Source organism: Heterodontus francisci, chromosome 17, assembly GCF_036365525.1.
Source record: "Heterodontus francisci isolate sHetFra1 chromosome 17, sHetFra1.hap1, whole genome shotgun sequence".
NCBI lineage: Eukaryota > Metazoa > Chordata > Chondrichthyes > Heterodontiformes > Heterodontidae > Heterodontus > Heterodontus francisci.
Window position 1 is genome coordinate 31,015,812 of NC_090387.1, and position 22,670 is coordinate 31,038,481.

General features: G+C 39.3%; 1 protein-coding gene across 1 annotated transcript; it reads left to right on the forward strand.

Annotated features, from left to right (window-relative positions):
- The first annotated feature begins 39 nt into the window (after window positions 1-39).
- Window positions 40-15,792, forward strand: psmd7 (proteasome 26S subunit, non-ATPase 7). Its single transcript, XM_068049202.1, has 7 exons — window positions 40-173; window positions 4,131-4,222; window positions 4,937-5,029; window positions 5,653-5,750; window positions 9,442-9,522; window positions 10,637-10,728; window positions 15,165-15,792. Exons 1-7 carry the CDS (start codon window positions 100-102, stop codon window positions 15,595-15,597), a joined length of 963 nt encoding a protein of 320 aa, XP_067905303.1. The 5' UTR covers window positions 40-99; the 3' UTR covers window positions 15,598-15,792.
- Window positions 15,793-22,670: the final 6,878 nt, after the last annotated feature.

Consider the following 22,670-nt stretch of genomic DNA (forward strand, 5'->3'; position numbering starts at 1 on the left):
CGGAAATGAGATCTCGGACGCACGGGCCATTTCCGGTGTGTGATTTTTTTTTTTCCCCTCCCCTCCCCACTCTCCGGCAGCTACCGCGAGTTGAAGAAAATGCCGGATTCTGTGGTGGAGAAAGTCGTCGTTCATCCACTGGTGCTGTTGAGTGTAGTGGATCATTTTAATAGGTAAAGAAGACATGGTAACCGGCCGAGGTTGGGTTTGGTTTGATGTGTGTGGGGCTTTAGTTGGGAATGGTTGAGTCGCTGCAGGGCGTGTTCAGGGCCTGGCCTCTTCCTCCCGGCGCACGCACACATACATGGACATATCCACTGACTGCTCGGAGTTACAGCTGCTGAGTCACACTGTTTGATCGCAAATGTACCCTCACTGTTTCAATCTAAATTTATCACCTTTTTCAGCTTTAAATGAGTCTCCATTTATAATTGTTATTGAAGATTGTGCTGCTGGCTAGTTTTAACTTTATTTAGTTGTAAATTTCAATTGAAGTTAAGTAGATTGTTGAAGTTCTGGGAAGAAAATAGAATTCGTTGCCTGAAAAAATGTTGCAAATTAAACGTCAGTATGTATGTTGAATATGTGTGCAAGGAACTGAAAACGGAAATTGTGTAATTGTTTTTAAGGGGCGAGGATCATCATCAGGTATTGCTGTGAACGTAGGAACAGGGGTAGGCCATTCAGTTCCTCGAATCTGTTCTGGCATTCAATTACATCTGTAGCTTAATTCCATCTACCCACCTTGGTCCTATAACCCTTACCTAACAAAAAAAACTATCAATCTCTGTGTTTTGAAACTTTCAATTAGCCTAGCCTCAACAACCTTTTGAGGGGGAAGAGTTATAGATTTCCACTACCCTTTGTGTGAAGAAGAGCTTCCAGACATCACTGTTGAATGGCATAGCTCTAATTTTCAAGGTTATGCCTTGTTCTGGAATCGCTCACACCAGAGGGACTAGTTTATCTATTCTATCACCTGTTCCAGTTGCTTGTCATTTTGTTGAGTATCTGCAGTTATATATGTTCCTGTGCTGCTCATGTTTGTGTGACTGGAGATAGTTCAGAATGACTTTTAAATGTTAACCAGGCTGCTGAAACTTGTAAGCTACACTTTTTCAACTTGCAACCACATGAAGTCATTCAGGTGAATAACATGTGCATTTAAGGGGATGGTGGGTAAGTATATGAGGGAAAAAGAATAGAAATCGATAGATGGATATGCAGATATGTTTAGATGAAGTAGGGCAGGCGGAAGCTCATGTGAAGCATAAATTGTGGCACAGACCATTTGGGCTGAATGGCTTGTTTCTGTAAACTGTATGCAATCAACTTCTTTAATCGTGTATTAAGTGAGAGTCTGATGGTGAGTGCCATAAAAGTGGTATATTTATTCCTTCTTTGTTTTCCTCAGTTTTTGCAATTATCAAAATAAAATCTTATTTTCTCCACATTTACTTTTTTAAATCTATTTATTTTCCCTCCTTTTGTAAAAATAAAACCATCAAACACCAAATTTACATAGAGGTTAATTAAATAATTTACGAAATAAAGTGTTTTCGGTGGTGCTTGTTGATGGAAGCATCTTGGCCAGAAGAACTCCCTGCTCTTGAAATAATACTGAGAGGTTTTTTTTTAATCCACCTGAACAGACAGACTGGGCTTTGATTTAGCATCTGATCTGAAAGATAGGGCATCAGGCTGAATGCTGCATTGATGAACTTAGTAAAGTCCTGGAGTGGAACTGGAATTCATAACCTTCTGACTTAGAGGGGAGAGTACTGCCAACTTAGCCAAGCTGAGTTGTTCTGTAATCTGTGCTGGAGCCTTGGGGATGGGGCAACAGATCAGTTTGTGTATATATAGGTCTTGATTTTAAAATTCTCGTCCTTGTTTTCAAATCCCTCCAAGACCTCTCTGCTCCCTATCTCTGTAATCTCCTCCAGCTCCACAACCCTCCAAGATATCTGCGCTCGTCTAATTCTGGCCTCTTGTGCATCCCTGATTTTAATCGCTCCACCATTGGTGGCCATGCCTTCAGTTGCCTAGGCCCCAAGCTCTGGAATACCCTGCCTACGCTTCTCTGCCTCTCCATCTTGTTTTCCTCCTTTAAGACACTCCTTAAAACCTACCTCTTTGACCAGGCTTTTGGTCGTCTGACCTAATATCTTCTGATGTGGCTTGGTTTCATATTTTGTTTTATAATGCTGCTATGAAGCACCTTGGACGTTTTACTGTGATAAAGGTGCTATGTAAATATAAGTTATGCAAGCTTAATATACTAATTGCATACACAAGAATATGCAATGAAAAACATAAGTTCCTTTGAAAGTGCATATCGTGGGGTGGTGTTGGTGAGGGGCTTGAAATAGAGAAAGTGGACAATTTTGCTTGGCGAGTAGTATCTTACATAGAAAATAGGAGCAGGAGTAGGCCATTCGGGCCTGCTCTGCCATTCAAAAAAGATCATGGCTGATTTTCTAATTCAGTACCGCTTTTACCCCACATCCCTTGATCCCTTTGGCATTAAGAAATACATCTATCTTCTTGAATATTTTTTAATGACTTGGCCTCCACTGCCTTCTGCGGTAGAGAATTCCACAGGTTCACCATCCTCTGAGTGAAGAAATTTCTCCTCATCTCTGTTCTAAATGGCATACCCTGTATCCTTAGACTGTGACCCCTGGTTCTGGACTCCCCAGCCATCGGGAACATCCTCCCTGCATCTAGCCAGTCTAGTCCTGTTAGAATTTTATATATTTCTATGAGATCCCCTCTCATTCTTCTAAACTGTAGTGAATATAGCCCTAGTCGACCCAATTTCTCCTCATACGTCAATCATGCCATCCCAGAAATCAGCCTAGTAAATCATCTTTGCACTCCCTCCATGGCAAGAACACCCTTCCTCAGATAAGGAGACCAAAACTACACACAATACTCCAGATGTGGTCTCACCAACGCCCTGTATAACTGCAGTAAAACATCTTTGCTCCTGTACTCAAATCCTCTTGCAACGAAGGCCAACATACCATTCGTCTTCCAAACTGCATGCTGCACCTGAATGCTTGCTTTCAGCGACTGGTGTACAAGGAAACCCAGGGCTCGTTGTACCTCCCCCTTTCCCAATCTATCAACATTCAGATAATCTGCCTTTCTGTTTTTACAACCAAAGTGGATAACCTCACATTTATCCACGTTTACTGCATCTGCCATACATTTGCCCACTCACCCAACTTGTCCAAATCACATTGGAGCCTCTTTACATCCTCCTCACAGCTCACATTCCCCCCCCAGCCTTGTGTCGTCTGCAAACTTGGAAATGTTACATTTAGCTCCCTCACCCAAGTCCTGAATATATATTGTGAATAGCTGGGGCCCAAACACTGCTCCCTGCGGTACCCCACTAGTCACTCCCTGCCAGCTGGAAAAAGACCCGTTTATTCCTACTGTCTGTTTCCTGTCTGTCAACCAATTCTCAATCCGTTCCCCTAATCCCATGTGCTTTAATTTTGTACACTAACATCTTATGTGGGACCTTACCAAAAGCCTTCTGAAAATCCAAATACACCACATCCACTGGTTCTCCCTTATCTATTCTACTATTTACATCCTCAAAAAAACTCCAGTAAATTTGTTAAGCATGATTTCCCTTTCGTAAACCCATGCTGAGTTTGTCCAATCAAGTTTTTGCTTTCCAGGTGTTCTGCTATCATATCTTTATAATAGACTCTAGCATTTTCCCCACTACTGATGTAAGGCTAGCTGGTCTGTAATTCCCTGTTTTTTCTTGCCCTGCTCATTACATCAATAGCAGCAAATTCAGAGGTGTTGAAAATAAGCAAAAAACATAAGAAGAAAATGTACTTGTTAAGTTAGATAAAGTGGCTAGGTATAATTGGTAGTATGTTGCTAAAATGTGTTGGACCTGTAATTAATTACAGTATTTTCACTATAGTATCGAAAAAGTTGACACTTTGAGGAAGGAAAATATTTTTGTAAGAACTTTCTTTGGAATATTATAGTTTTGGGAGTTTTTTTTAATTATTGGCATATTCACTGGGATCATTGCTTTTCTTAAGATTATAATTGTTAAATTATTCAACGTAGTAACTTCTAATTTTAATATTCAGAATAGGAAAAGTTGGAAATCAAAAACGAGTGGTTGGAGTGTTGCTGGGTTCCTGGCACAAAAAGATACTTGATGTCTCAAACAGTTTTGCAGGTAAGAGCCAAAATTAGGAGTGAATCCGATTATTACAGATCAGCAAGTGTTCATTATCTAACATGAGCTATTTGTAATATTGAATGATCTGTCATAGTCCTCAGTCAAGATCTACCACTTGGGATTAAATTTCCCATTTGGCCAACCCACCTGAGGTGTTTTGATGCCAGTGGTGTTTCTTAATTGCAGCAATAAATTTTGCTGTGAAACAGTCAATCTAGTTTGGATACTATAAATCCAATATTAATATCAGTTTTGAATAACAAACAATGCAAAATATTTTTGTTCTTTAGGTTGTTTGTATATTATCCACAAAGCAGTAATCTGTTCCATTTTTGAGTGGGAAATCCTTGGATCTTTGTTTACGGACTGTTATGTACTTTATATTTTACAGAAATGTGTTGGGAGCCTTTTTCAAAAGTGCTAGTGTAACTGTAAATATTGTGTTGGCTGACCAAAAGTTCTCTATGGCCAGTTATTGGACTTTCAACAGAAGGAGTTTTTATAAACTTTGGTAATGAGCAAGAACATTTTACGCACATTTTTAAATCAGCATTTGAAATTTAAATGTTACGGGTTCAAAAAATAAAGCATGGGTGTCTTTTCAACATTGCATTTGTTTACATGGAAAGGAAATTCCTGAACAATACAATTAAAATTAGAGATTTTGTATTTCAGAACATTTTACCTTTTGAATGTTCTTTTTCATGTTAGTTCCATTCGATGAAGATGAGAAAGATGATTCAGTGTGGTTCCTGGATCATGATTACTTGGAGAATATGTATGGAATGTTTAAGAAAGTGAATGGTAAGAGTTCTTAGACAGTACTTCAAGTTGAAGCTAAGCTCAGATTGTAACTGCTGATACTATTTTATTTTCATCAAGCTGAGTGACTTTATTATGAATTGCTCATTAAATCTGTGTGGTGAGTTCCTGATCCCTAATAAGGCACATAGAATAGGTGTGAACTATTCCTCAAAGGGAAGGTAATTTGGAGCAATGGATAATTTGCTCTAACAGAGAAAAGATGCTAACTGCATTACTATTGTACATTTCCTTGTGTGGTCAGTTTGAGTAACAAAGATCAAGCTGTTTCTCTGCATACTTTGATATCAAATTAGGAGAGAATATACATTTTAAAATGAGGAATTAAATAAGTGTGTTAAACAGGAATTAGCTGCTTAAAGTCTGCATTTACTTGGTTTAGAAAATATCAATAAGAACAATATAAAAATTCCACAGAATCTTGAAACAAGGTACATAAATCTCATTACTTGATTTGCACAGATATCACTTAGAGTCATGCAATAGATGGTGTTGACACATTGTCATTTCAGCAATGCTCCTTAATCAATATAATGAGTCAAATGACTGTCTGTCTAACAAGTTATTGAATTGCATTTTAATTGATGATTATACATCTGTCTTAGCCAGGGAAAGGATCGTTGGATGGTACCACACTGGACCCAAGTTACACAAAAACGACATTGCTATCAATGAACTAATGAAACGATACTGTCCTAATTCCGTAAGGTTTTAGATTTTCCCTCCTTTGAATAATTTTTCAGTAGTTGATAAATTATGCTGTTATGATATTCACATTTATTTTGGATGGCACACTAAATTAATTGTAAAGTAATTTTGATAGTTTTAAATCTATTTATTCTGAATATAGGCTTCCATGTGATCATTAGTTGGTGGCCCAGATGTTTAATTTTTCTTTTAAATACTTTCAATGTCTGTTGAAGACTTACAGATTTTGAACAAACTTGTAATTGATTTTCTCCAATCATATATTGCACCCTGTACCTTTGTACCTGATTATGAATTTAATCCATTGAAGATCTTGCACCATGCCTGAAATGTATTACACATGTGAATAATTCTGGCGTTTCAGTTTTTTTTTTAAACTGATCTTGTGCAGCATTTCACCAGTTTTTGCACGGGTATGTTGTACATCTATTTGGGTGTTAGATCAGGTATGCAATTCAGACTGAGATCAATATTTCATGAGTATAAGTACATATAATTGCCTGGCAGTACAGAACTTGAATATTGCTGAAAAAAGAGATGAGATGTTGAAGCTTTTCGTCTTGCGCTCATCAGGACAAATGCAAGAATGCCAAATTTCAAAGGAAGCAACAAATAATACTGCATGGGAAAAGGGTACTGATTGGTTGGCAATTTGACTCTGGTCGAAACGTTGCCGTGGAGAATATGCCAGAGACCGCTTGTCTCCCATGCTTTTGTTTAATTCAAAAAAAAAAGCGTAACTCCTGGACATGTTCCTTTTGCCTGCAGAGGACAGATCACACGGATGGCGGGTTCCGTGCGTCCGACGCATGGAACCCGCCATCCGTGGTTAACAATAACAGTTAAAGATTGTATCAAACTTGAAGAAAAAGCCTATAAATGCGCAAAGGTGGGAGGCAGGTCAGAAGATTGGACAGAATATAAAAAACAGCAAAGAATGACTAAAAGATTGATGAAGAAGGTAAAATTAGAGTATGAGACAAAGCTAGCTGGAAATATAAAGACAGTCAAGAGTTTCTATAGATATTTAAAAAAGAAAAGTTAACCAAATGACCGTTGGTCCTATAGAAAGTGAGTCAGGGGTATTAATAATGGATAATAAGGACGTGACAGATGAATTGAACAGATATTTTGCATCGGTATTCACTATTGAGGATACAAGTAACATCCCAGTATTAGTTGTAAGTCAGGAAATAGAAGGGAGGGAGGAACTAAAAAAAAAATTACAATCACCAGGGAAGTGGTACTGAACAAATTGTTGGAGCTGCGGGCTGATAAGTCCCTGGGTCCTGATGGACTTCATCCTATGGTGTTAAAAGAAGTGGCTAGTGAGATAGTTGATGCATTAGTTTTAATGCGGCACAGTGGCGCAGTGGTTAGCACTGCAGCCTCACAGCTCCAGCGACCCGGGTTCAATTCTGGGTACTGCCTGTGTGGAGTTTGCAAGTTCTCCCTGTGTCTGCGTGGGTTTCCTCCCACATGCCAAAGACTTGCTAGTTGATAGGTTAATTGGCCATTATAAATTGCCCCTAGTATAGGTAGGTGGTAGGGAAATATAGGGACAGATGGGGATGTGGTAGGAATATAGAATTAGTGTAGGATTAGTATAAAGGGGTGGTTGATGGTCGGCACAGACTCGGTGGGCCGAAGGGCCTGTTTCAGTGCTGTATCTCTAAACTAAACTAAACTAATTTTCCAAAATTCCCTAGATTCAGGGAAGGTTTTGTTAGATTTGAAAATAGCAAATGTAACTCCTTTATTTAAAAAGGGAGGGAGACAGAAACCAGGAAACTACAGGCCAGTTAGATTAACATTTGTCTTGGGGAAAATGTTAGAAGCTATTATTAAAGACATTATAGTAGGGCAGTTAGAAAAATTCAAGTAATCGGGCGGTATCAACATGGTTTTGTGAAAGGGAAGTTTAACCAATTTATTGGAGTTCTTTGAGGGAGTTACATGTGCTGTGGATAAAGGTGGATGGATTGGACTTAGATTTCCAGAATGCATTTGATAAGATGCCACATCAAAGGTTATTGCAGAAAATAAAAGCTCACGGTGTAGCAGGTAATATATTGGCATGGATAGAAGATTGGCTATCTAACAGGAAACCAAGATTAGGCATAAATGGGTCATTTTCTGGTTGGCAAGATGTAACGAGTGGTGTGCCACAGGGATCTGCACTGGGGCCTTAACTTTTTACAATTTATATAAATGACTTGGATGAAGGGACCTAAGGTATGGTTGCTAAATTTGCTGATGACACAAAGATAGGTAGGAAAGTTACTTGTGAAGAGGACATAAGGGGGCTACAAAGGGATATAGATAGGTTAAGTGAGTGGGCAAATAACTGGGAAATGGAGTATAATGTTGGAAAATGTGAAATTGTCCACTTTGGCAGGAAGAATAAAAAATTACATTATCTAAATGGTGAGAGATTGCAGAGCTCTAAGACGCAGAGGGATCTGGGTGTTTTTGTGCATGAAACACAAAAGGTTAGCATGCAGGTGCAGCAAGTAATTAAGAAGGCAAATGGAATTTTGGCCTTTATTGCTAGGGGGTTGGAGTTTAAAAATAAGTAAGTCTTGTCACAACTGTACAGGGTGTTGGTGAGGCCGCACCTGAAGTACTGCACACAGTTTTGGTCCCCATATTTAAGAAAGGATTTTTTATTTATTTATTTATAGATACAGCTCTGAAACAGGCCCTTTGGCCACCAAGTCTGTGCCGACCAACAACCACCCATTTATACTAACCCTACAGTAATCCCTTATTCCCTATCACCTCCCTACACTAGGGGCAATTTACAACAGCCAATTTACCTATCACCTGCAAGTCTTTGGATGTGGGAGGAAACCGGAGCACCCAGCGAAAACCCACGCAGACACAGGGAGAACTTGCAAACTCCGCACAGGCAGTACCCAGAATCGAACCCGGGTCCCTGGAGTTGTGAGGCTGCGCCACTGTGCTGCCGGATATGCTGGCATTGGTGGCAGTTCAAAAGAGATTCACTAGGTTGATTCCTGGGCTGAAGGGGTTGATTTATCAAGAACGGCTAAACAGGTTAGGCCTTTATTCATTAGAGTTTAGAAGAATGAGGGGTGATCTTATTAAAACGTACAAGATTCTGAGGAGGCCTGAGAGGGTAGTTGTTGAGAAGACGTTTCCGCAAGTGGGGAAATCTCGAACTAGAGGACATAGTGACAGAATAAGGGGACACTCATTTAAAACTGAGATGCGAAGGAATTTCTTCTCTGAGGGTAGTGAATGTCTGGAATTCTCTACCCCAGAGAGTTGTGGAGGCTAGATCACAAAGTATTTAATGAGGAGGTTGATGGCCCTCACCTCCCTGATATTTCAAAAATCTATGAGGAGCTGGGACGAAAGAATTGAAGTCTGGGGCAGATCAGCCATAATCTTATTGAATGGCAGGGCAGGCTTGAGGGGCTGAATGGATTACTCCTATTTCTTATGTTCTTATGTTTTGCCATTCAGTCGTAACACTTGTAAAAAGCAGTCAATAATTACCCAATATGAAATATAATGTTGCTTTGCCTGACATTTATTATGATACAATGTGCCTGGCTCATACTGTTATAGAAAGAATAACATCAATTTTATCAAGCTTTTATTTTAATGGAATATAAAAATTTCTTGAGACTAGAATAAGACTATAATTTTTCTTTAAGGTTTTGGTCATCATTGATGTCAAGCCGAAAGATCTGGGGCTGCCGACAGAAGCTTACATTTCAGTAGAGGAAGTTCATGATGTAAGTACTGAGTTATGATTTCTGTAACATATATGTCAATGCCTAAAGTATAGTGAATCATTTTGATGACGTTTACTTCAATCGCTAAAATACACTGAAATTTGTGATTTATATTTTTCCAATAGGTTTTGAAATTTTCCTAAGTTGATTTCAAAAGTCCTTCCATTAACAACTGAACTTGGAACTCTATCCTACACAAACATTAAAAAGCCCAAAGACTGGCCCTTTGGTTGTTCAAAGTTATTAACTCTGTGGCTTTCTCCCCACATACCAACATTCTTGAGACTGCTGTGATGTATTTTGTGCAGTCTCTCTCATCTCCTGCCCTCCTTATCATTTAGGTATTCTTCCACACATTGGAAATGGAAATAGCATTAAACGGCAGCCTTTCCCTTATGAGATGACGATCAGGGGTTGTCTGAGCAGTATTCAGCCTTTGGCACATTTTTGTAGCTCAGATTGCTCCAGATTAGTCTCCAAGAAGGGAAATGAAATCAATTATTGCCAGTTCAAGAGGCAACTCACTAATAATCCTACTGATTTTTGGCCAAGGCAACATTAGGAATTCTACAAAAACATTAGGAATTCTACAAAAAGTTCCGAAGAAGGGTCACTGACCCGAAACGTTAACTCTGCTTCTCTTTCCACAGATGCTGCCAGACCTGCTGAGTGATTCCAGCATTTCTTGTTTTTGTTTCAGATTCCCAGCATCCGCAGTATTTTGCTTTTATATTAGGAATTCTACAATTGATTTTGGTGCTTTGAACAAATTGAATTGCCAGTGACTCTTAATGGAGATTTGAGTGCATGTGACTGTTGAGCGGGTACGTGATTAGATTTGGTTGTGATACCTTCTGTGGTAAAATAGCCTCCTACATTTGCCATCTAGGCTTGCACATGAATAATGTGTATTTGAGCAGGACACCAGGTGACTGCCAGTACTCATACCAAAGCAAGAGTCAGTACCTTCAAGACAAGAGGGGAATATTATAAAGAAAAGTATAGACTGGTCAGTGTCTTCACCTCAAGCCTCCACAAACCCAACCCAACAACAGTTGAGGGCTCACGGTGAATGGATGTTAAGCCCAGTATTAACTGTGTGGTATCTCTTCAGGATGGAACTCCAACTTCCAAAACGTTTGAACATGTGACTAGTGAAATAGGAGCAGAGGAAGCAGAAGAAGTTGGAGTGGAGCACTTACTACGGTAAGATGGCAGAGTTTGAGCAATTCATCATCCTTAGGCAAAATTCAGTGAATTTCTTCCATCATTTCCATCATTCGGGGTTAAATTAAAAAGCAGAACCTTAAAGATAATCTCTGGATTATTACCTGAGCCACGAGCAAATTGGTGTAGGGTAAATAAGATTAGAGAGATGAATGTGTGGCTCAAAGACTGGTGTTGGAGAAATGTGTTTTGATTCATGGGGCACTGCTGCCAGTACTGGGGAAAGTGGGAGCTGTACAGTTGGGACGGTCTTCATCTGCACCATGCTGGGACCAGTGTTCTGGCGAGTCATATATCTAGAGTGGTAGAGAGAGGTTTAAACTAAATAGTGGGGGCAAGAGATTATGTGAGAGGAGATGTGGTAGATCAAAGCGAAACAATGAGGTACGAGAGCTGGGTAGCCTTTTGGGTTATGCTAACCAGAGTGTGGCAGGAAGGGATCAAGCATACAAACTGAAGAATGCACAGCAGATAAGGCCAGAGATTGCAGAAATGGTAAAAAGACAGAGGTAAAGGCTCTATCTGAATGCATGCAGCATTCGTAACAATGTGGATGAATTGTTAGCACAGATAGAAATATGTATGGCCTAATGGCCATTACAAAGACATGGTTGCAAGGTGACCACGGCTGGGACCTGAACATTAAAGGGTATTTGGAATTTCAAAAATACAGGAAGCTAGGAAAAGGTGGGTGGAGTGGCTCTGTTAATTAAGAATGTCATTAGTGCAGTCACAAGAGATGACCTTGGCTCAAAAGAGCATGATGTAGAATCAGTTTGGGTAGAGATAAGAAATAGTAAAGTAAGAGGTCACTTGTGGGAGTAGTTTGTAGGCCGCCTAACAGTAGCCACACTGTAGGACAGAGTATACAGGAAGAAATAATTGGGGCGTGTAAGAAAGCTACCGCAATAATCATGGGTGAATTTAATCTACACGTAGTTTGGGCGAATCAGATTGGCAAAGGTAGCCTGGAAAATTAGCTCATAGAGCAATATCCGGAACAATTTATTAGAGTAGTACGTTCTAGAACCAACAAGGGAGCAGGCTATTTTAGACCTGGTAATGTGCAATGAGACAGGATTGATCAATAACCTCATGGTAAAAGAGCCTCAATGCAACAGCGATCATAACTATAGAGTTTCACGTTCAGTTTGAAGGGGAGAAGTGTGGGTCTGAGTCTAGGGTATGAAGGCAGACTGAAGTGAACTGGGAAACTAGGTTAAAATGTAGGACAGTAGAGATGAGGTGGCAGACTTTTAAGAAAATATTTAATAACTCTCAGCAAAGATTTATCCCAGTGAGAACGAAAGATTCTTTGAGAATGATGCATCATCCATGGCTAAATAAGGAAGTTAAGGATAGTATCAAATTGAATGAAATACTGTACAAATCTGCAAGGATTACTGGTAGGTCGGAAGATTGGACAAATATTTAAGAACCAGCAAAGAATGACTTAAAAAGACTGAAGCAGGAGAAAGTAGAGTGAGAGAAAGCTAACTAGTAATATAAAAACAGATAGTAAGAGTTTCTACAAATATTTAAATAGGAAAAGAGTAAAGATAGTATTGATCCTCTAGAGAGTGCGTCTGAGGAATTGATGAAAAACAAGGAAATGGCAGAGGCGTTGAACAGGTACTTTGTGTCAGTCTTCACTGTAGAAAACTTCCTAAAGATACTTGAAAATCAAGATGTGAAAGGAAGGGAGGAATTTAAATCACTATCACCTAGGGAAAGGTGCTGGGAAAACTATTAGACCTAAAGGCTGACAAGTCCTATCCTAGAATCTTAAAAGAAATGAGTACAGAGATAGTAGAGGCATTGGTTATAATCTTCCAAAATTCCTTAGATTGGAAAATAGCAAATGTAACACCTTTTGCTCAAGAAAGGAGGGAGACAGAAATCAGGAAACTATAGGCCAATTAACCTGATATGTGTCATAGGACAAATGCTAGAATCTATTAAGGAGGTTATAACAAGATACTTAGAAAATCATAATGGGATCAGAATGAGTCAACATGATTTTATAAAAGGGAAATCGTGTTTAACTATTTTATTAGAGTTCCTTGAGGAAGTAACAAGCAAGGTGGATAAAGGGGAACCTGTAGATTTGGTGTACTTGGGTTTCCAAAAGGCATTCGCTATAGTGTCAGTCACATCAAAGGTTACTACACAAGATAAGACCACATGGTGTAAGAGGTAACATATTAGCATGGCCAAATTAAACGCCGTATTTATTCCCCAGAATAAAGCACACCAAACCAGGTTTCTTTAAACAGCAACAAATTAACTGTTTATTACTAAACTAATTTTAAACGATAGAGATAAAAATCTATATGTATGAATTGATTTTATAATTTCTTATTCTTCCTAAACCTCATGCACACGCATACATTCAAAAACCAATGGTTAACCAGTTTTTAAAAGATTGATTTTAAGTTAGAGCTTTCTCTTAGGAATAAGAAAATAATTGGGTTGTAACTTCTGGTAGAATATTTCTGGATTGCTGAGGTGTCTGAGTCGAATAGTCAGATGCCACTCGAAGTTTTCAGGTGAAATTAATGAACCGTCTGTGGTGGGTAGGTGTTCAAGGCAATCCATCTGCAGCAGGCATCACACAGTTCTTTCAGCAACAGGTCTGTTTAAATTTTATGGTAGCAGTGCAACAGTAGAAACATTCTTGAGATTTCAGGAGCTGCCAAAAAATACAACAACACAACAGGACTCTCAGTTGAGGTAGAGATTTTCAGAAACTGGAGACTATCTTCAGCATTGCAGGCTTCCTGTTAGCAAAGGAGCCTTTCTCAAAAGCAGCGATTCTCCACAGAGTGCCGCAAGCCCTCTTCCTGGGTCCCCTCTCTCTCTCTCTATCTCCACACATAAACAGCAAACAAGGGTTTTGGCTTCTATACCTTTGATTTGCAATTCCTTCAAAGTTCTTTTTAATTTCATGAGATTAGAATTTCCCTTGATACAGGAATTATTTTTCAAGAGAAAGAGTTTTGGGCTGTCTTCCTACCCCTTTTAGCAGCAAACTAGTCTTCTGATTTCTTTCAGAGAGAGTTCTCTTGTTCTGGTCTCCAGAACAGGTTCCAGCCAACAACTGGTCTTTTCTTGCAAAAGAGAAATGAAAAAACTCCCCAGCAGCAAGTCATGTGACAGTCATTTCTCTCTGCTGAGTGGCTTGGAAAAACAGATTGCCTTGCAAGTGCCCCACCCCGTTCAGCATTCACTGTTCTCAGAGAAATATTTTTCTCAGTCTTAAAGGCACACACCTTGATTTTTTTTTAAACAAAGCACTTGTAACAAGGTACAGCAAGTGATTAAGAAGGTAAATGAAATGTTGGCATTCAAGGGGAATCGAGTATAAAAGTTGGTGCGTTTTGCTGCAGCTGTACAGGGCCTTGGTGAGACCACATCTGGAGTACTTTGTACAGTTTTGGTCTCCTTATTTGAAAAAGGATACAATTGTATTAGAAGCAGTTCAGAGAAGGTTCACTTGACTCATTCTGGGGATGAAGGGCTTATCTTATGAAGAAAGGTTGCACAGGTTGGGCCTATACCTGTTGGAGTTTAGAAGAATGAGGGGTGATCTTATTGAAACATAAGATCCTGAGGGGACTTGATAGAGTGGATACTGGAAGGATTTTTCCTCTTGTGGGAGAGTCTAGAACTAGGGGACACATTTTAAAATTAGGGGTTTCCCTTTTAAGACAGAGATGAGAAGGTTTTTCTCTGAGGGTCGTTAGTCTGTGGAATTCTTTTCCCCAGAAAGCAGTGGAAGCTGGGTCATTGAATTTATTCAAGGCTGAGTTAGATGGACAAGGGAGTCACAGGTTATGGGGGGGGCAGACAGGAAAGTGGAGTTGAGACCATAACCAGATCAGCCATGATCTTATCGAATGGCGCAGCAGGCTCGAAGGGCCAAATGTCCTATTCCTGCTTCTAAATCCTATGTTCCTGTTTGATACTGTTGGTATAATTGATTTTGCTGAGGAGTGTAATTTAATCTTAACTGCATTTCTGTATGCAGTTTATATGTAGTTTGGACTGATATAATTCTGCTGACTTTTGTAGTTATAATTTCATATGTAACCAAACCTGTTTATCCATTGAATTGTGCTGTAGTCCACAGGTCATGGCATGGGATCGTTGCATTTTTTGATTTGACATGATTCCAACTGGAAGCATTAGAATCCTGCTCGAACTTTGTTAAAGACATTTGATGCAAATGTCAGAGACTGCAGCCTGTAGCCTGTCACAGGGTGATGATGCACACACTCCGCTTCTGATATGTGTACTACATGTGCCTTTGAATGCCTTAAATGAGTGACTTCTAAGTTTCCTGACTTTGTAGCTTACTAAGACCAGACTCTAGAATAATGTTCGGTTTCTATCCTTTTCTGTCCCCATTGTAGAGATATTAAGGACACCACAGTGGGCACGCTGTCACAGCGAATCACAAACCAAGTGCATGGCCTCAAAGGGCTGAACTCAAAAATTTTGGAGATAAGGAATTACTTGGAGAAAGTGGCCACAGGGAAGTTGCCCATCAACCATCAAATTATCTACCAATTGCAGGATGTCTTCAATCTACTGCCTGATGTTAATCTGCAGGAGTTTGTGAAAGCCTTTTACCTGAAGACAAATGATCAGATGTTGGTGGTGTATCTTGCATCACTTATTCGATCAGTAGTTGCTCTACACAACTTAATCAACAATAAAATTGCCAACAGAGATGCAGAAAAAAAGGAAGGACAAGAAAAGGAAGAGGGAAAGAAAGAGAAGAAAGATGACAAAGAAAAAGAAAAAAGTGAATCGAAGAAGGAAGAGAAGAAAGACAGAAAATAAATTGTGTAGTGCTTTTTTTAAGAAAAACACTTCAACTTGAACACTCGTGGTATCGAGTGGGAATGTTAATACTTCGGCTTTCTGCAATAAAAGGGCCAAAATATCCAGCCATTGATGTGTTTGCATGGGGCAGTTTTCTGTATCTGTATGATGTACATGTTCAAAATCTTAACATTATAAATATTGCTTTACTAATACTGTTCTAAGTCTGTTATTTTCTGTTTGCTTTAAGGTACTGAAAACAGCTAATTCCAAACTGTTTCCAAATGTAACCTGCACATTTTGTCTAGGCATGAGTATGTCCTGGCAGCTACACAGTAGAGGTATGGGATAAAAATGAATAAACTTTCAATTGTGTGGGATTCAGATTAGAGCTATACTCTGGTGTTCTCTCGAGTGAATTTCACTTTCAATTTGGTTAGCTGAGTGAGTGAATAAAACTGAAGCTAGAATGAGATTTGGTGCTGTTTGTTAGTACACTGGCCTTTTTAACCTTTGCAGCCAGCCTAGACTGATGGGCTAAGGGGAAATAGAGTGTCTTTTTATCAGTTAAGGTGTTATCTTTAAGTAGTCTTGCATTAATTCACAGTTGGCATCAATCTAATCACAAAACTGGCCACAACAGGAACCAAGTTAGCAACCTCACTTGGAATGTGCATGAGCGTAATTGCTGTGAAGGTGGGAAATTTCACAATAGTACAACAGATGATCTCTGATTGAAAGACAGTAGAAGCATATCCCCCCTCCATCTATCACTCCGATAACTACTTTGGAATGACTGATGCTGACCTAGGATGATAAATGTGTCTATTCCTTAGCACTGAAATCCATTACGTGGGCAGAAAATTGCATTCCCAATGAAAACCTAAAAATGTTTTTTTTTAAACTGACCATGAATGATATTTGGCACTACACCAATCAAGGAATGCGCTTTGTGCAGTATTAGAGTTATTGGGAAGTGAGAGAATATTTTGTGATACTTGAGTTTAATGATGAACCACTGGGTGAAGAAAACAAATGATTATTTAAGGGTATAAATTGAAATAAATCGAAATTGGACGGTGTACCCTCAACGGGTATACAATACCTAAACAGACAATTGCCAACCTGCTACACTGTAAGGGGAATCATTGTTTATTGCCCTCAAAGTTGAGCAGTTGTGTTATTCAATAGCGCAAAATTAAACTGATTTGGGAGGGTAGTGTCATGCTACTAATTTGCTAAAGAAATTCTATTGCTGAATAGTTAATTTGCTCGGATACTAGCCCTGACTCAGTAATAACATGCTCACCTCTGAGTTGGAAGGTCGTGTGTTCAAGCCCCACTTCAGCAACATGAGCACAAACTCCAGGCTAGCATTTTAGTGCAATAGTGAGGCAGTGCTGCATTGTTGGATGTGCCATCCTTCGAGTAATCTGTTAAATTAGCTCTCAGGTGGATGTCAAAGATCCTATGACACTATTCAAAGAGCAGGGAGTTATTCTGGCCAATTTATCTCAACCAACATTATTAAGAAATAAGTCATTAGGTCAATGCTGTTTGTGGGGCCTTGCTGTGTGCAAATTGGCTGCTCTGTTTCCTACAGTGACTACACTTCAAAAATAATTTATTGGCTGCGAAGTGCTTTGGGGCACCTTGAGTTTGTGAAAGGCCCTATATAAATGAAAGTTTGTTCTTTTAAACTACGCTGCCTTGGCAAGATACTTTTAAAAATTTATATGTTTGTAGTATGCAAGTGGTTCTTACACGGATGCCCTTAAAACAAGGGGTCTCCTTAACTAAACTCGCAATAGAAATCTAAAATACCAGTAAGACTAAAATGAAGTGACTCATTGAGAACTGGAAGGCTATTCAAATAGTTTTGTGCATTTCAGTAAATGCTATATGATACATTGATTAAACTAATGCTGTAGCATTAGAATGGTAAGATGGTGATTTCAAAAATTCCACCAGCACTTCCTGTGCCCTTTGTGCTCCTGAACTACCATTGGCTCCTCCTTTCACTCCTCCTACGCCAAAAGATATTTGGTGCTGGTTGCTACAACAACGTTGTGTAGGAAAACCCTTTCAGCTGACCGTTAATAGGTTGCCTTAAAATCCAAGATTTGTTCCTTTTTTATTGTGCTCCACCCCTGCTCCAGCCATGTAATTCTGTATTAAAGTTTTTAAAATTGACTTTAGCAAGGCTGTAACATTAAAAAAAATTGTTTTATTTTAATTCCCTATTGTATGATAGCACTATTCAGCAAGGGCATAAAAATAGTACATTACCACTTGCTGCGGAGCTGACATTTTTTTACGACATTTTTATACTTAAAAGAAAGTGGAGAGAAGAAAATGTTGCTGAACAATCTAGATTCCGAATTTTAAATAACATCTGCCTCTTCTGTTTAGTGCTAATATACATACAACTTCCATTTTAGAAGTAAAACAGCCTTCGAAAATAATTCCACCACAAATTTCAAAGTAAATTAAGCCAATATTTAGAGATAATAGACTAAATACATGTTTCACAAATTATTTGTGTCCCATTCCATAACAAACTAATCCAAATTACTTGGTGATCTTATTTGAGAAAAGTAATGCTCATAATTAAGTGCTAAAAGGATTCTGTAGGGTGTTGGGTTGTATGAACCTTTGAGACTAAGGAAAAGACTCTTTCATATCATAGAAAGTCACTTAGACATGACTATAATATTCTTAAGAATTCCTGTTTACCATGCCTATTTCCTGTCATGATTTAGTCAGTCACTTTTGTGTTGGAGGTAACTATAGTTCCTGCTATTCTGCTTTTTCACCACTGGTGGCATAGGTCAGTCACCCGTAGCCATTTTGGCCAACAACAAACACTGATAACATTTTCTCTGACTAACCATGAGCAAGATCACTTAAGATTAATTGGCTAATGGAGAATAATTGAGTTGCATTAATATTTTCTATTTCAGTATTAATAAAATTTGAACAGTAAGCAACAAAGAGTCCTTTTTGCGTGAATGTAATCTGAACATGGCTGCATAGTTGGAGATCAGAAGGAAAAGAAAACAGTTCTGAAGAATAATAACTGCAGTAGTGCTGATAAAATAGGAAAACAAAAGGTTGCGATGAAAATTCACATATCAGACTGACATTTTCTTGCAATTTGGTTGCTGGAAGACTCGCTTGAGATGCGAGAAGTTGTTCAAGTCATGGTTAGACTTTGACTTTATAGAGGGTAAAGGAGAAAACCAAGGTACAATGGGACAGCTTTAGCAATGAATGTGTAGGATTGACAGCTCAAGATATTGTGCTGTGAAGAATATCGAAAGATGAAGAAAGACTGGGTAAAATGAAGAAAGAACTTGCATGTCATCGCAGGACCTCCCAAAGCACTTCACAGCCTATTCATTACATGTAAAGTGATGTCACATGTAGGCAAACGCAGCAACCAATTTGTAGATAGTAAGGTCCCACAAACTGCAACAAGATAATGACCAATTAATCTTTGTGTTGATTGAAGAACAAGTGATAACTCCCCTGCCCTTTGAATAGTGCCATAGGATCCTTTACATCTACTAAAGCACACAACTTTGGTTTACTACAAAAGCAAAATACTGCAGGTGCTCAGGCAGCATCTGTGGAGAGTAAAACAGCTAATGTTTCAGGTCGAATTGCATCAGAACTGGGAAAAATTAGAGATGTAACAGGTTTTAACGAAGTACAGAGGCAGGGAAGGGAGGAAAGAATAAAAGGGAAGGTCTGTGATAGGGTGGAAAGCAGGAGTAATTTTAACACCTCACTGACAGACAGAACCTCTGACAGTGCAGCACTTCATACTGGACTGCAATATCACCTTGGATTATGCACTCAAGTCCTAGTGCAGGGCTTGGTCCCATGTCCTTTAGGTCCAAGACTGTTATCACAGAAGTAAGGCTAACACCCAGAACTCATAAAAGTAAATTTAAATAACTGTTGATAGATCTAAGATACAAGGCCTTTGAAGAATTAAAAAGAAACTAGAATTCCCTAAAAGGAGAAACTGATGTTTCAAGCATTTTCTTGTCAATTATATAGATTATCAGCAGGTGGCAGCATTGTTCTTACCGTCAAAACAATCTCAGGGCTGAAACAAAACCAGAAAATGCTGTAAATAATCAGCATGTCAGGTATGGCAGCTATAGAGAGGAGAGACAGAACTGACTTGCTGAGTGTTTACAACATTTTCTGGTTTTGTTTCAGATATCCAGCAATTATTTGGCTTTTATTTTTCAAATTCAGCCCTGAGAAATGTTGTATACTTACAGTTCGTTTATACTTCTATGTCAAGTTCCCATTATCTGCAAACTGGTTCAGTTTAAATATAGGCCATCCTATAAGAAAGAAATAGCTTTACTCAACTTGTGCCTGAAACTACTAGAGAATTGATCATTGGTTGTAACCCAGTATAACCAACCTACCCTGGTGAAACTTCAACTGGAAATGATCTGCTTGGGCCACTGCTGAAGTTGCCTGAACCTCAATTTGCTTCATAAAAGATTCCCTTACAGAAGGTATGCTGCTAAAGGTACTCAGCAGTCACTTTCTCAACCAGTGTCGTACTCTTGGGCTTGAGTCTCCTGCTACCATACCACAGACGATGGTTCAGTAGCCATGTCAACTTCTACGGATCTGTGCAGAACAAAGAAAACTTGATTGCAGTGTAAGATTTAGAACCTTAATTATAATTTGTTCTTGGACCAGACAATAAGAATTCAACAAGAAGACACCTGATGTAGTGATATCTGGATGATTTATTAAAGCAAAAAGCAATACTTAAATCCAAGGCAGTCGATATCCCAGTCCGGGTGGCCTATACACTCCACCGGCTCCAGTGGCACAGACAGCTTGTGACTCCTCTTCTCGTCTCTCCCTTTGTCTTCAAATCTGTGTGCCAAACATCTTCAGGTCTGTTCCTTTATTCTTCGTAACAAGTGGCTCCTGATTGGTTGATTCATAAATATCGCTGTTTCGATTGATCCTGCTATTTTGTTTGTCAATGCTTTCATTTATACATTAATCATTATCACATGCACAAAACAACGTGTCCTTGGCGCACAAAAAGTCCATTATAACTTTGAGGTCTGTTAGGTCATACATTTCCAGTGAGTCCCATCCTGCTTTTTTGTTACATTTTGACCACAACTTAATACATGGTTTTCAATATCTGTTTTTCTCTTTCCCTTTATCAGTTCATGTTCTTAATCCACGTCACAATGTGGTTCCAGTTGATTCAAACTGTACAAGCAGCAGCTTTTTCAGTAAAGCACACATCTAAAATTAACTCTACATTTACCAAAAGCTTATACATATATATAAAAGTACATAAAATTCATAATACAAAGAGATATAAAAAGTCCACATTTCCTACCAGTCCCCACCTTGAGAATGAAATGCGACATAGCACTGATTCCTCATAATTATTTTTTTTTCCCTAATAAGATAATTTCATTAAGCATTCGGCTTTGACGGGTAAGCCTTTTGGTAATACATTTCAGACAAAGCAAAGCAAAAATACTCGCACAAGCAAAAGAATCTCCCTTCACTAGGTAGGTTAATTCATGCTGCCGCACTGTCTCTATGAGAGGGAGGAACTGAAGGAAATCAGTATTAGTAAAAAAAAGTGCTCGGGAAAGTAATGGGATTAAAGGCTGACAAATCCCCAGGGCCTGATAATCTACACCCCAGAGTACTGAAGGAAATGGCCCTGGAAATAGTGGATGCATTGGTGGTCATCTTCCAAATTCTATAGACCCTGGAGCAGTTCCTACAGAGGGTGGCAAATGTAACCCCACTATTTAAAAAGGAGGGGGGAGAAGAAACGGGGAACTATAGACCAGTGAGCCTTACATCAATAGTGGGGGAAATCCTACGGTCTATTATAAAGGGTGTGATAGCAGAACACCTGGAAAGCATAAACAAGATTGGGCAAAGTCAGCATGAGTTTACAAAAGGGAAATCATGCTTAACAAAACTACTGGAATTTTTTGAGGATGTAACTAGTAGAATAGATAAGGGAGAATGAGTGGATGTGGTGTATTTGGATTTTCAGAAAGCTTTTGATAAGGTCCCACATAAGAGGTTAGTGTGCAAAATTAAAGCACATGGGATTGGGGGTAATATACTGGCATGGATTGAGAATTGGTTGACAGACAGGAAACAGAGAGTAGGATTAAACGGGTCTTTTTCCAGGTGGCAGGCAGTGACTAGTGGGGTACCGCAGGGATCAGTGCTTGGGCCCCAGCTATTCACAATATATATTCATGACTTGGGTGAGGGAACTAAATGTGACATTTCCAAGTTTGCAGGCCACACAAAGCTAGGGGGTGGGGGGGGGGGGGGGAGGGAAGTGAGCTGTGAGGAGGATGCAAAGAGACTCCAATGTGATTTGGACAAGTTGGGTGAGTGGGCAAATGCATGGCAGATGCAGTTATAATGTGGATAAACGTGAGGTTATCCACTTTGGTTGTAAAAACAAAAAGGCAGATTATTATCTGAATGGCAATAGATTGGGAAAGGGGGAGGTGCAACGAGACCTTGCACAACAGTCGCTGAAAGCAAGCATTCAGGTGCAGCAAGCAATTAGGAAGGCAAATGGTATGTTGGCCTTCATTGCAAGAAGATTTGAGTACAGGAGTAAGGATGTTTTAATGCAGTTATACAGGGCATTGCTGAGACCTCATCTGGAGTATTGTGTGCAGTTTTGGTCTCCTTATCTGAGGAAGGATGTTCTTGCCATGGAGGGAGTGCAAAGAAGATTTACTAGGCTGATTCCTGGGATGGTAGGATTGACATATGAGAAGAGATTGGGTCAACTAGGCCCATATTCACTAGAGTTTAGAAGAATGAGAGGGGATCTCATAGAAACCTATAAAATTCTAACAGGACTAGACTGGCTAGATGCAAGGAGGATGTTCCCGATGGCTGGGGAGTTCAGAACCAGGGGTCACAGTCTCAGGATACGGGGTATGCCATTTAGAACCGTGATGAGAAATTTCTTCATCAGAGGGTAGTGAACCTGTAGAATTCTCTACTACAGATGGCAGTGGAGGCCAAGTATT